This window comes from Macaca thibetana, chromosome 2 (assembly GCF_024542745.1).
Source record: "Macaca thibetana thibetana isolate TM-01 chromosome 2, ASM2454274v1, whole genome shotgun sequence".
NCBI lineage: Eukaryota > Metazoa > Chordata > Mammalia > Primates > Cercopithecidae > Macaca > Macaca thibetana.
In genome coordinates, this window is record NC_065579.1 from 110,371,866 (window position 1) to 110,385,584 (window position 13,719).

At 36.1% G+C, this 13,719-nt stretch overlaps 1 protein-coding gene across 14 annotated transcripts in view; it reads right to left on the reverse strand.

Annotated features, from left to right (window-relative positions):
- The window catches only part of ERC2 (ELKS/RAB6-interacting/CAST family member 2), a 981,570-nt gene that overhangs the window by 477,571 nt on the left and 490,280 nt on the right, over window positions 1–13,719 (reverse strand). For all 14 annotated transcript variants that reach the window (XM_050778490.1, XM_050778492.1, XM_050778488.1 and 11 more), the window contains one exon: window positions 6,844–7,037. In XM_050778490.1, coding sequence (XP_050634447.1) covers window positions 6,844–7,037 — 194 coding nt within the window. The remainder of the gene's footprint in view (window positions 1–6,843; window positions 7,038–13,719) is intronic.

Sequence of the window (13,719 nt, forward strand, 5' to 3'; positions counted from 1 at the left end):
ATTATTGGCTTGGGCCTCCTACATTGGAGGAATCAAGCCTGGGATGCGTTTTCAGACAAAATGCCCATTTCATTTCTTAATATTGAGGTACACACAGTCAACAATGAATCAAGTTTTACACTTGGTTCCATATGCTATGCCCTAGGTAATTAAAGTATGCCTTATGGCTAATAAAAATGAAGTTAGAAAGTTAAGACCGAAACAATGTCAGGAAATAACATGTGTGTACAATATGTTACTAACACATTGATAATTTTCAAAAGTGACTTTTTAAAAAGTATTATAAATCTTTCAGAACACAGTGATTTATTAAGCGAAAAGTCTGAACATTTTGCACTATTAAATTTAGCTTTTAAGTTGCTGTGTCACAGGCAGATCTTTTGTTCTCCTAGGTTAAATTTAGCATCCTGCATTTTGTTTTTATCCACAGCTCCATGTTGTATCATCCTGAAGTCAATTTTCTGAACTGCTCAGGAGAAAGGCACTGGGGAATTATCACGAAAATTTCTCTCATGGAATTTGTAATCCAGAAATAGAATTAAATAATCCAACAGTGACTTATTTCCATCATCTTCCTTGCCTTTTCCCACCTATACATCCTTCTCATAAAATAAACCTTCCCAAGGCATGGAATGAAATGAGTGGGGGAAATGCAGTGGCCAGAGGAAAACCATTTCAGAAACGTGTTTGTTAAACAAGTACAAGCCATAAATTGAGCTTAGGAGGGAAAGGCAGTTAGAAGAAAAACTGAAATTACTGACCTGAGAGTCAAGCTGATTGGAGCAAGGGTGAAAGCAGCAATTTGGAGGATAAGCAGAAAGGAAAAGGGATAGCAAAAGAGAATAAAAGGAAGGAAATGCATTAGTTTTAAACATATAGCCAACAGATGTTACATCAGCAGGTTTATAACCAAACGAAGCAAACTTTTATCTTATATTACCCCCAAAAGCCCTGGGCACACACTGTAAGCTGTTGTATTAAATATCATACCAAAGAAACTGGTATCTGCTCTGATACGTATAATTACAGAAAGCACTGATGGGAACCAGAGGTGTGCTCCCACAGTACAATGACAGCATCAGCCCTTCTCTGGAGCAATATTTATAGAGAAAGTTCCTATCTGTGTGCATATAAAATTTTATTATTTAATAAACTGAAATGGAAACTACTAAGGTATTAGACCTGGGTAAGTGCTCATGTCAGAAAGATTTTTACTTGAACCAGTAAGTTGGATGGATACATCCTACGAGATATTTTTCCTTCATCCCTGAAAACCAAAAGGAGCTGAGCAATTTGGCTTTCGGTTCAAAGATTTCCATTTTAGATGCTTACAGAGCACTGCACCTAGCAATGATCAAAGACCCCGTGAGGAGGGCTTTTGGTGGCGTGCCACCCACCTATCAGCTTCCCCAGCAAGGACAGAGTAACTTCCCAAGCTGAGAGTAATTTTTTTCAGTCAGAAAAATAAGTTCCAACTTCATTACTGAAAATATCAAGTTCTAATACTTTTTAATTTGTTTGTATAAAAATATCTAGCATGCCCTTCTCGTTGGTTAAAACAATAATCTCTATTGTCAAGCAAAAAATAAAATAAAACAAACAAACAAAAAAACCATATTCATCTTCTACAGGAGAACATAGTGGACATTCATTTTGTTGATCTGTAAAATGTCCTTTGCAAAAACAAAGTGGATAAGCAAATACTTTTCCAGCTTTCTGCTCAATGGGGTCCCACCATTCCATACTATAAAAAAGTAGTTTTAGGTATTTCACATGGGAAGGAAAAACAAAACAAAATAAAATAAATCCTCAGGATAAAGCTTAAGCTAGAACATTCAAATGAAAACAGTGTTGACTACAATGATACAACTGAAAAGAGAAAATTTAAGATTAACCACATGGGGAAAGTGTTGATTTGATAATCCCTTGTATCTGAAATCCCCCTGCCGAGTGTTTTGTGATCATAAATGCGCAACTGATCGAAAATGAGAGTTTTGTCAGGACACGATCACTGTGGGGACTTTGGCAACACTGGCCCCAGCTGCCATTTCAAATCCTTCTGGATCAAAGGTAATTAAATCAAGGTCTGTGGCCAAGCCTTAGGAAATCTTAAACTGAAATAGCAAGCACACATTTCAGAAGTAGTTGCCTCTTTCAAGGGCTCCTAGTTTTCATCAAACTCTCAAAGGTGTCCGTGATGTCCATGACCTTCCCCAAAAAGTTGCTAGGAATGGCGTATAACCATCTGCCCTTGTCTTCAAGAAATTCTTTCAAATACATTAACAAATGTAAGTGAAAATTACCCGGCAAGACACATTGATATCAAAACAAATAAAACTGGCATCAAGTTTTTTCCATGTACCATGAAACTTCTAAAACATATTATCATAATTAAAAAATAATAATAACACTTAAGTTTATGTTTTGAATGGAGCTCTGAAAGGCATCAAGGAAATTATGTTAGTACATTATTGAGCAAATCAGAAGAAAAAATAACATTCTCTTCCTCAAACTTAGATAAGGCTCTTTTAGGCATCTAAAATGATTTCTCAGTGTCCAAATGTCTGGTGATATTATTTCTCCAACCAGATAATTAAGTGGAAGTCTGTTTTCCATTCTGATGTTATGTCTTATGAGTGGAACCCCAGGGATCCAGCCTCCTCTCCGCACTGGGGAGGTATGTGATTGAGGGCTCAATTTGGGTATTCTCATCCTCTAGACAAAAACCAACAAAATCCCTTACATATTTAAGATAATTACATGAAAGGTCACCCAACTGATTCCTTCCCATGGGCGGGATGTGAGAAATATAGTGGCAGCAGGTCTGTCTTGACAGATTCTATTAACCTCTCTCTTTCCCCTAAGTCACCAAAGGATTAATTCTGAAACTTTAAATAAAATTCAGAGACCTTGATGGGCACTGACACAGAAGTACTACATATTTCACTGCCTCTAAGGTTTAATTAGCCACTAGGTTGTGTAATATACGTGACATCTGACACTGGGGATGGAATAAAGACTTCAGCTGAATTTGGACCAACTCTCAGAGCCTTGCTCAAGGCCCACCACCCACCTAGTAGCAAATTTCCCTGAACTGCCTGCAGTCCAAGGCAGAAGCTCCCCACTGGGCCATGCAAGAGTTTACAGGCATAACTGCACGTGGGACCACACTAGAGCAACATGCACTTTAAAAACCAAAACCTTTAATGGCTGATGAGAAACGTCACTCACATAGAATTTAAGAGGGAAATGCACTGTGTAAATGCCAGCCATGTGCTATCTGGAATGGGAAGATTAACAGAATAGAAAGTAAACACATACTGCTTTCTGAGAGAGAGGGGGGCCAGTGTCAAGGTTGTCTGAGTTATTCCTAACCCTGTGCCTTTTGTTGCATACAATTGAAGTTCTGGAATATTTTAGAACATGTGCTCCTTTTAAAAGAGGTCTTTTTACTCTAGTAGGTCACATTACAAGCTAGAGACCACAAATTTATTTCACGTTCAATTTTTGGTTTTCAAAATTACAAATTTAATTGCAAACATTTCTCCATGGCTCCAAAATGGAGATGCATGTCACTTTGCTAAGAACTCTAGTTCTCAATATTGTGAGGTACGAATTTTGTAGTTTTATCCAGCAAATGACAATATTGCCCAATTTGAAAAAGGCTGCTTGACAACTGAAGGAAGATGTTTTTGTCAGAATACACATGTAGCATAGCAGATAATGCTTCAGAAAGGCAGGCCAAGGCTGAGCCCTCTTTTTCCCAAGAAACTTCCCCTCTGAATCTCCACCCCCACCTCCTTAGGGGCCTGGGCTGGGGCTGGAGCTCAGACATTTCCCAGACAATGCTCTGCTGCTGGACCTGAGACATGAGCAGGCAGAGAACTGGGACAGACTCAGGTCCCACCACACGTTTTATGAATTACAGTGCCTGGGAGGCATCAGCTTTAAGGAGAGACAAGAAAATGTGCAGAAAGTGCATAAAGATAAATGTGCAGAAAGTGCATAAAGATAAATGCCTGTAAAATCACTGCTGCTTTAATGCATTCCATATTGAAGAAATAAAAATCTGAATATTCTTGATGGTTTAAAGGCAATAGTGTCCACCTAAGATCTGTTTGTCCAATTAGACCATTAAGCTGTTTATATGTAAATGTTTATAATAGCTTGCCCTGATTTTCAATTACAGTTCTGGGGGGCTGGTTTAGTATAGAAAAAATGCCATCTAAACATGAAGCATATCACTTTCTCTCCTGTATGCTAATAAAGAGGTAGATCTCTTGCAGCCCAGCAGCAATGCCTGCTCAGGAAGGCTCTCTGCTGGCTGCATGACTGTTTAGTCCTGCTGTACTAGCTTCTTTCTTCTGGCCCATTAGTGGAAGGGATTGTTCTCAATGGCTCATCTGTCAGCCCTGAGTTCGAATACCGACTTGATTCTTATAAGCTCTCCAACCTGGAGGAAGTTACTTAATCTGTATAAATCATAGTTTCTCATCTGTAAAATGAGAATAATGATAGTTTCTGTATTGTGGGTAAGACTAAAAGGTATATATTATTGCAACTCAAGTGCTTAGCAGAGTACCTGGCACACAGTGAAGCACAGAATATACATACAATATACATACCCTAGTATTACAAATAAAACTACTATAATTATTAATATTATTATCTAGGGCATCCTCCACATAGCTCACCACTTCTCAGAGCAGTGGATTAGGAATCAGGAAACCCACATTACAGTTTTGTAACTTTCTGACTATAGGCCCAATCTCAGGAAGGTCATTTAACTTTTCAAGATCTCAGTTTCCTAGTCAATGAAAGAGACATGATCATAACTTTCCTGTGATCTCATGTCAGTGTTTTAAAGAAAAATTTTGGTTCTAAAATGTAGTTCCAAAATAGATCCATCTAAACTCACAGTGCTCCTTGAGTTTTAAGAACTAGCAGACTAGCAGAACATCCCCACATTTTAAAATTAAAACTAAGTCCTTTAGAGATCTATTTTGGACAGTTACCCCAGAAAAAACGAAATCCTTGACTTACTGCTAAAATTGGTCACACTGAATAAAAATCAGATTATCATCAAACTAATGCTAAAATTATGAAGAGAAATATTAATTGATTTGGAATTTGAATGCACCAAATATTATACCTAAAAATGTTGAAATTTTATTGGAAATTAACCTATTTGTTTAATACAGAGACAAAGTTGAGATTTTTTTTTTCTTTTCTTAGAGAGAGGGGTCTTGACCCCAGGCTGGAGTGCAGTGGCTCATAGTTTACTGTAGCCTTGAACTCCTGGACTCAAGTGATCCTCCTTTCTCAGCCTTCTGAGTAGCTGGGACCATAGGCACACATTACCACACCTGGCTAATTATTGTAGATACAAGGTCTCCCTGTGTTGACCAGGCTGGCCTCAAACTCCTAGGCTCAAGCCATCCTCTCACCTTGGCCTCCCAAAGTGCTGGAATTATAGACACGAACCACCATATCTGGCCTTGAGAATTTATTTGTTTTAGCATTTGACTGTTCATAATGATATACATGTTCCGATTTACCTGGGGACCAATTGCTTGCAAAGCTTCATTTGAATAGGTTGTTAGAGATTCACTCACTTCTAACAAGATTCAAGGCCATGAAAGGCTAAGGACAGATGATTGCTTGAGTCCAAGAATTGGAGACCAGCCTGGGTAACACAGTGAGAACTCATCTCTACAAAACATTTTTTAACATTAGCCAGGTGTAGTGGTGTGCACCTGCAGTCCCAGCTACTCAGGGGGCTGAGGCAGAAGGATCACTTGAGCCCAGAACTTTGAAGCTGCAGTGAGTTGTGACCATGCCACTGCACTCTAGCCTGCACAGCTGGCAAAAAGTAGAGGCGAAATTTGAACCCAGGTCTTTCTGTCACTGAAGCCCACGATCTTTCCACAAGATGATAGAGAGCTACTCTGTGTATGTCTTGAAGTCCTTTAGGGCTTCACAAGTATCTCGATCAAAGCTGGCTAACATTCACACGTTTGTTCAAAATTTGGTGATCTCTTCCATATGGACTGAATCTGGGAAAGACAAATTCTGCCTTATTGCTGAACCAATAAGAAATCTGCAGAGATTATGGAGTTATGTAAGATTTTTCAGAAAGCTTTTTTTCCTTACATGAAGTACAGGAAAAAACATTGATAGCAAGCTTATTTTTCACATTCATACTATACATAAATACAATATGGATATGGTTTATCTGAAAATCTAAATACTCTGATTCAACACTCACTGTTTTTACACAGAATTTGCTATCACGCAGGACCTATTCAAGTATATGTATTTAAAAGGTCCTCGTAAGAGATAAACCTCCAGGATGAATTTGTTGTGATGTGCCAAGAGACATCCAAAGGATATGAGCTCCTTCCTTCTTCCCCTATCTTGAATGAAGAATTCTCAACTATATTCTTCGGTTGTTGTGGTGGTGGTGGTGGTTGTTGTTTGATCCAGACAAAACTAAACCATAAATATTTACCTATGATGGAAAAGAACTGAAGTTTTGGGTAGTCAAAGCCCCGATTTCTTACACACTTCACTGGAAAAAATGCTAGATCATGGACATCACTCAAGAAAGTTGACCACTATTTTCTTTAACACTGAAGAAGTATATAATCCCTCAGAAGATAAGCCAATTGCATTCTTAGCATTCCACAGAAATGTCATCTTTCACAGGCCATATTCCTCATTTATGACTTGTTTCTAACTTGGAATATGAACGTGCAATCCAAATCCACCACAACCGGAGATGGGCAACCACGCAGTCCATGTTCTCTCACTGTCAACAATTTACATGACTGTAAAATTTACCTCTCCAGTTCTGCGATCTTCTTGTCCTTGTCATTCTTCTCATTCTCCACCTCCTTGAGGATCTCCAGCAACCGGTCCACTTCTGCTTGGGCCTTGCCACACTCGTCGCGGTAGTAAGACGCCTCTTTATCTAGCTGTTTTATTCGGTCTGCAAACTCAGGGTTCATCCTGGAGTCATCTTCAATATTATGTGCCTTCAACATTACATTTGTAAAGAATGCAGTTAAGACAACAATTTACAGCAATAGAAAGTGCTGTCAACAATGGCCCAGAAATTAACTTTGGAAAGAAAATCACCACCAAGATTTATGGGTATATTGTCAGTGAAAAGGCAAAATAGAAAAATCACACATTTCAGCTACCTTAGAACAATGTTGGTTTTAAAATAATATTAGAGTTTCACAGGGGAGTTTCTTCAATTACTGACATTTTGTTCCATTAAATGTTGCTACTTTTAGCTTTTCTTTCCACCAAAAAAGTGGGGTTGGAGACTGTGATGTCTTTATTCCCGGTCATGTGACAAGCAGACCTAAGACAATTCAACTCCTCACAGTTAAGGAGGTGATTCATACAAAATGCTTCCATTTCCAATACAAAGACACCAAAACAACACGATATTAGATTATCTTCCAAGAACCATCAAGGGCATATGTAAAGCCAGATAACATATAAGAGACGGATTGACTAATAATTGAACATGTCATCCCACTGAGAAATTTCAGCAGGAAACATAGTTTGAAATGAGGCTTGGAGGTGAGGAAGGGCTTTCCAGCTAACAGTTATACCCATAAATTCTCATTCTCTTAAATAAATTTAACCTAAACCAGGAGGAGGATGAGCTAATTCATGAACAAGTACACAGACGAGAATCTGCAAATACATGCATGGGTGGGTGGCAGCTTCACACACAAGAAAAGACAGGCAACAACACAGCAACAACATTGCAGAATAATTTGCAGCCAAAGTATTTGTGGGTTTGTGTGTGAGAGAGTGCGTTACAGCTTTTTTTTTTTCCCAAAATAAACTTTTGGCTGAAATATTCCCAGACAGATAGAAATAACACTGCACTGCAATGTTTTGCCTACCCCTTGTTTCCCATTATTCCTAATTGACTTCTTCAAAGAGCAGGCAGGGAAAAAACAAGTAGTTTAACAACAGTGCACATTCAACATAGAAAGTTCAGATAAGTCATATATGTATGTATCTTCAAAATCCACCGGTGACATAATCAAATGTTAACAATTTATAAGGACTTAAGTTATTCTGCTGTCTTGCTACATGGAGCAGATATTTATTGTGTTTTAATATACTTTTTTGAAAATTTCAGGGAAAAAACAAGGCAAGCAAGCTACAGCTACTGTGGGATTGAATGAATCATGCATGGTTAGAAAAATTAATACTAATACTACGGTTAGAAGGTTTGACAGTCTTTGCAATGGTTTAGTAGAAAAAAAATTCAAAAATTAGTATAAATAAAATAAATTTCATATGACAAAATAATCATTTTAGAAATAATATTTTTGCATGTAACATATTATTTAAGCATGAGGATAAAGGGGAAAAAGTTGCTTTCATGTTCTTAAATCTAAGATTTCCTTATTTAAGAAATAAACTCAACTATACAAAAAAAAAACTTGAGAAAAATGTGTCAATTCAACACACTATCAGATACTGGTTTATTCCCTTTTACCAACATTTTTCAGAAACCATTTATTTTCATTTATTTACTATGTACTCTGTGTTTCATTATAATAGATTATTAAACTTTTTCAGTATAATTAAAATAATCTGAAAGAGAATCCTGAGCTAATATACCTTTAGGAGTATATTTATCTAATAATTTCCTTTTAAGCTTAAGTAATGAATATTTAAATTTCCTAATCTCCACTTTAAAAATGTAGAGCAGAAATCCTATTTTAAAAGAAAGTAACTACTCCATATACCTGTTTCAATTTGTGATAATATGAATCATTACTTTTGTTATAGAAAAGCATTTAAAATATAGCTTTTAAATAGCTAAAGAAAAAAAAACTTCGTGTTAACCTCTCTTTCACTTTTATACTGTATTACGATTCTTTTACAGCAGTTAAAAACCTTTTCATGACATTTCTTGAACTATCCAACCAATGCTATTAAGATTTTTTAAAAAGAATTAATGAACTGAGTAATAAGCAGCTGGAAGCACTCAAAACAAATGAATAAATATATTTTGATTGCCTGTTTCTTATGAGAGTTAAAATTCCTTTCCTGATGCTGATTTTCAAAAGTTCACAAATAGTTAGCAGTTAGCTGCTGTGGCTTATTTTAGTTGTTGTTCTTATTGTTATTATTATTTGTCTCTTTTTAATAAGTGGGTACAGGATTACTAGCTGTAAGACCAAGATTCTAAATCCAGTCCTGCATCTTATATTTACATAAGATTAGGCAAATTCATTAGCCTAAAAACCGTGAAAACTACAAAATGACAAACATGGGGGAAGATATTATTCACTTTTGTTTTTATTATAATTATTATTTCATAATATGCATCCCAGAAATACAGCTTGTTATTCAGCTAAGTTAATAGATTTATTTGGTTTTCATTGACAAGATACTACATACTCCTTATAAAAAAAAAAAAAAGCCTCCCTGATAGGTTTACAGAGACAGCATAGTCTGCTAGTGATGGTATGTACACATATTCCTTATTTTAGCTCCATGAAGAAAAGAGGATTATCCAAGGCTACTTTTCAACATTGGGTGAAATCAGATGAGTTCATAGTCTTTTCAAACAAGTAAATAAGTATGGTGAAAGGACTCATGGGATGTTTAGAGGCACGGAAAGCCTAGTAAAAAAAAGTGCCTTAATCTAGACTGTACTACTGCTGATACCATATGCTGAAGTTAGGTCATGTTATTAGAATGAAGACCAGAGCTGAGTTTACAGCTGGCCCAGTATCTATTATTAATAGATCATACTTCAAGTGCTAATGAGACTTTTAAAATAAATAGACAACCTCAGCCAGGTGCGGTGGCTCACGCCTGTAATCCCAGCACTTTGGGAGGCCAAGGTGGGTGGATCATGAAGTCAAGAGATCGAGACCATCCTGGACAACATGGTAAAACCCCATCTCTACTAAAAATACAAAAATTAGCTAGGCACTGAGGCACGCGCCTGTAGTCCCAGCTATTCGGGAGGCTGAGGCAGGAGAATTGCTTGAACTCGGGAGGCGGAGGTTGCAGTGAGCCAAGATCACGCCACTATACTCCAGCCTGGCGACAGAGCGAGACTCCATCTCAATCAATCAATCAATCAATAAAATGAATAGACAACCTCAAGAATACCTGTGAATTAAATCTCTCTATCTCTATATCAGTATCTACTGATTTCCAGGCAAAAGAACTTATGTCAAGCCACTTTCAATCTTGGTGCCAGAATTCTTGGAAGGGCTACTAAAATATCATTTAAAATGTTTTTAAATCAATAGAAAGCTTTAAGGAAAAGTCATATAAAGATGACAGGGAAACAGCTGCTTCTTGGATCATTACTAGGGTCCATGTAAAGACTCAATGAAAGAGAGTTTCACATGACTGGGAAGGCTGGTGAGTCCCCAACTAAGCTTAGGTATTGGAGGCAAAAGCCTCTAAAGGATTTACAAAAGATATTGTATATAACCAGCTCTATTCAGCCTGAGTCACAGCTTTTCAGAGGATGGGCTGAAATTTTTAACTAGTAACCAGCATGAATGTGTTCTACCACGATCTACAGACATGAATGATTCTATACTAAATAAAATAGTGGAGGAAATTGAGCTTTTTAAACCAATGCTTCCTTCAAAATTATGAGTCCTGAGCTTCCTCCAAAAATGGAATGAAATAAGCACTTTATTTGTATTTAGGCAATATTCTCGCCTTTTCAAATCACAACATGAGTTCTTTAATCTGGACTGGTAGCTCCTAACAGAGATCAAAAGTAAGTAGGTAACAGACTTGGATCTAACATACTTTAGACACTACAGCGAAAAAAGTAGATTTGAATAAATCATGATCACAGTAAATTCCTAACATGGCATTCTAATGAATTCAAGACATAAATTGAAAATGCACAGTAATATTTTTCCTTAAGAATCTGTTGGTTTGCAGTTAGCTCCCCAACAAGGTCCGGGAGGGCTTGCCCATTCTATACTTCCTAGGAACATCAACTTTGTCCTCCTATTGTCATTAGTCAGGAATTTACCTCTTAAAAACACAAATTGGTGTGAGTTTTCTTTTGATGGCTTCAGATCTTATTTACCATGAATATAGCAAGCTCATCGTCACTTTCAAGGACATCCACCAGTCATTAAAACTAAAGGAAAATCAATAAGCATTCTTTCACTAATATAGAGATTTAATTCCACTGATTAAACAGGTCAGTTTAAAGGCAAATCCAGGTATCTGATTCTGCTCAAAAATATGTCTTAAAACATTTAGAACAACTTTCAAGCATCTTATAGAAACACAAAAAAATGTGGAAAGGACATTTCAGAAATGTCTGCATTGCATATTACATCAGTAAGTTTTGAGGGACTCCCAATTATGTTTCTTGTATTTCCATATGTAAGGAAATTTCCCCACAAATGGGAATAATCAAAACAAACTCTGGAGCCTCACTGATGTGGGTAGGCCTCTGGGTTTTGATGTGAACTGACTTTAAAAGCCTAGATCAGGCATTAAGAGAACTCTGACCATGGCTTGGGATGAGCAATACATTAACCTATAGTTACAATAACCTAGTAGTTATTTTAGTGAAAGAATTTATAACTACTTCAGGAAATAAGGCAAAACTTCGGATTAATACTATATCTAAATGGAAGTTAAGAAGCCAAAAATGGCTAAAGCCAAACTATGGGGTTGTCAAGTATCAAAATCATACAAGTTTATCTACATTTAATCTTATAAAGACTGGTCATTGATTATTTCCAATAAAATGGCAGTTCATCATTTCAGATCCCTAGAAAGGAAAGTATTAATTTTGGTCCAGAAACCTGCTGTGAAACAAGGCAGGGAACTTTCAATTATTATATTATATAACACGTTCCCTTTGAAATAGACCCTACCAATTTTAATTAAAAATCATTTCCCTCAAAATAAACAAATAATTACTCATGACCATAAAATAAAAACAGAATGTTAACCAATGTATTTGATGACTTTTCTTCCCTGCTGTTTCTGGGTTTTAGCAATAATTTGCTAAATTTAGGCAGTGTAGAAATATGATTCTCGATTGTGGCGTGTTGGTGGTTTAATGTCCATTGACAGTGCTTTAATATTCCTTTCATATCTTAACAGCAGGACAGGGTATAGAAACTATTTTAAAAATTATATTTGACTACAGTCTTCCAAAAGAAATTTCAATATTCTCATAATTCTAAGTTATAAACAAAATATTACATTTTAAAAGAAAATTTTTAAGGTAATTGTAGAGTTATATGTTATAACATATTATACATTATATATATGTTATATATAACATATTATAACTCTATAATAGACTGATTGATATAACTCTATTATAGACTGATGAAACACACATATTATTGTTTAGAATTAAGAACCAAGGGAAGAAAAAGAACACAACTGAAGATAACCTGCACAGTGTTTATAATAATAAGACAAAACTCCAGGAGTAGAATGATAGTTAAGCTGCAGAACGGTTATAAGAAAAATAACAATATCAAGGCAAAACTTTCGGTTCCTAATTTAGAAAATTAAATTTCATTTAAAATACAATGAATCAATACCGGGCATCATAGCTGAGCCTAAATAATACATTTGGAAACTAATAATGATATATTTTGAAATGTTATACATCTTAGTTGTTTTTTTTTTTTTTTTTTTTTTTTTTTTTGGTAGAGATGGGGTTTGCTATGTTGCCCAGCCTGGCCTCCAACTCCCAAGCTCAAGTGATCCTCCAGCCCTGACCTCCCAAAGTGCTAGGATTACAGGCACGAGCCACCACACCCAGCCCCTATATATCTTAGTTCTAAAGGAAATTATTCACTCATAATTCAAGCTAACTGCATTCAGAATATTCAAAAATTTGCATATTAAAACAACCATACCAAAAAAAATTCTTTTCATAGATGGAACAAATAGGGTATGTATAAATAAATACAAATAAATATTCAAAATTATTCTTGTGTCTCTCTCTCTCTCTCTGTCACACACACACACACACACACACACACAAAAGAACAACTGTATGCTTAATACTTTTAAAGATTCCCCAAACAAACTGTAATTATTAATGTAATCCTTTCTAATTATGGGATTTCCTAAAATTAGCAATGTGGAGAACTGAGGTAATTATCTGGATGTCCTCAAACAAAGCATGTGGCTTCAAATGTTGAGTGTTATTGCAAATATTAGTTGAGTTTTTTAGACACTGAAAGCATGGATCAATTATAGGGTTTGTGTTTGTATGTATGCATATGTTTACACATGCTATGTGTATGCCTGGAATTATCTCTTAAAAAGTTGCAACTTTCTGCTGTGCTGGGAGATAACTGGTTTAAGAGTGAATCAAATACTTTTCAGAAATAGGCTTTAAAAATCATAAAAGAAACTGCTATATCCAAACAATGACTGTGAAAGCATTTATAATTCAGCCCATTATGTTCCTGGGATTATACAGTCCTGTAATGACCTACAAAACAGGAAGACCTCACTGAACATTAACAATAATTTTTTCTATCTCTCTGGAATGAAAAATGCCTGCTTTTTGGCTTTTGTTATGTTTTTTGTAAACACTTATGTAAAATGTGAACCCTGCTAAATATGTATTGAGAAGAGATAGGATTTCAAATGGATAACTACTAGGGATTGGGGGCCCCAATGGTGGGGAACATCAGAGGT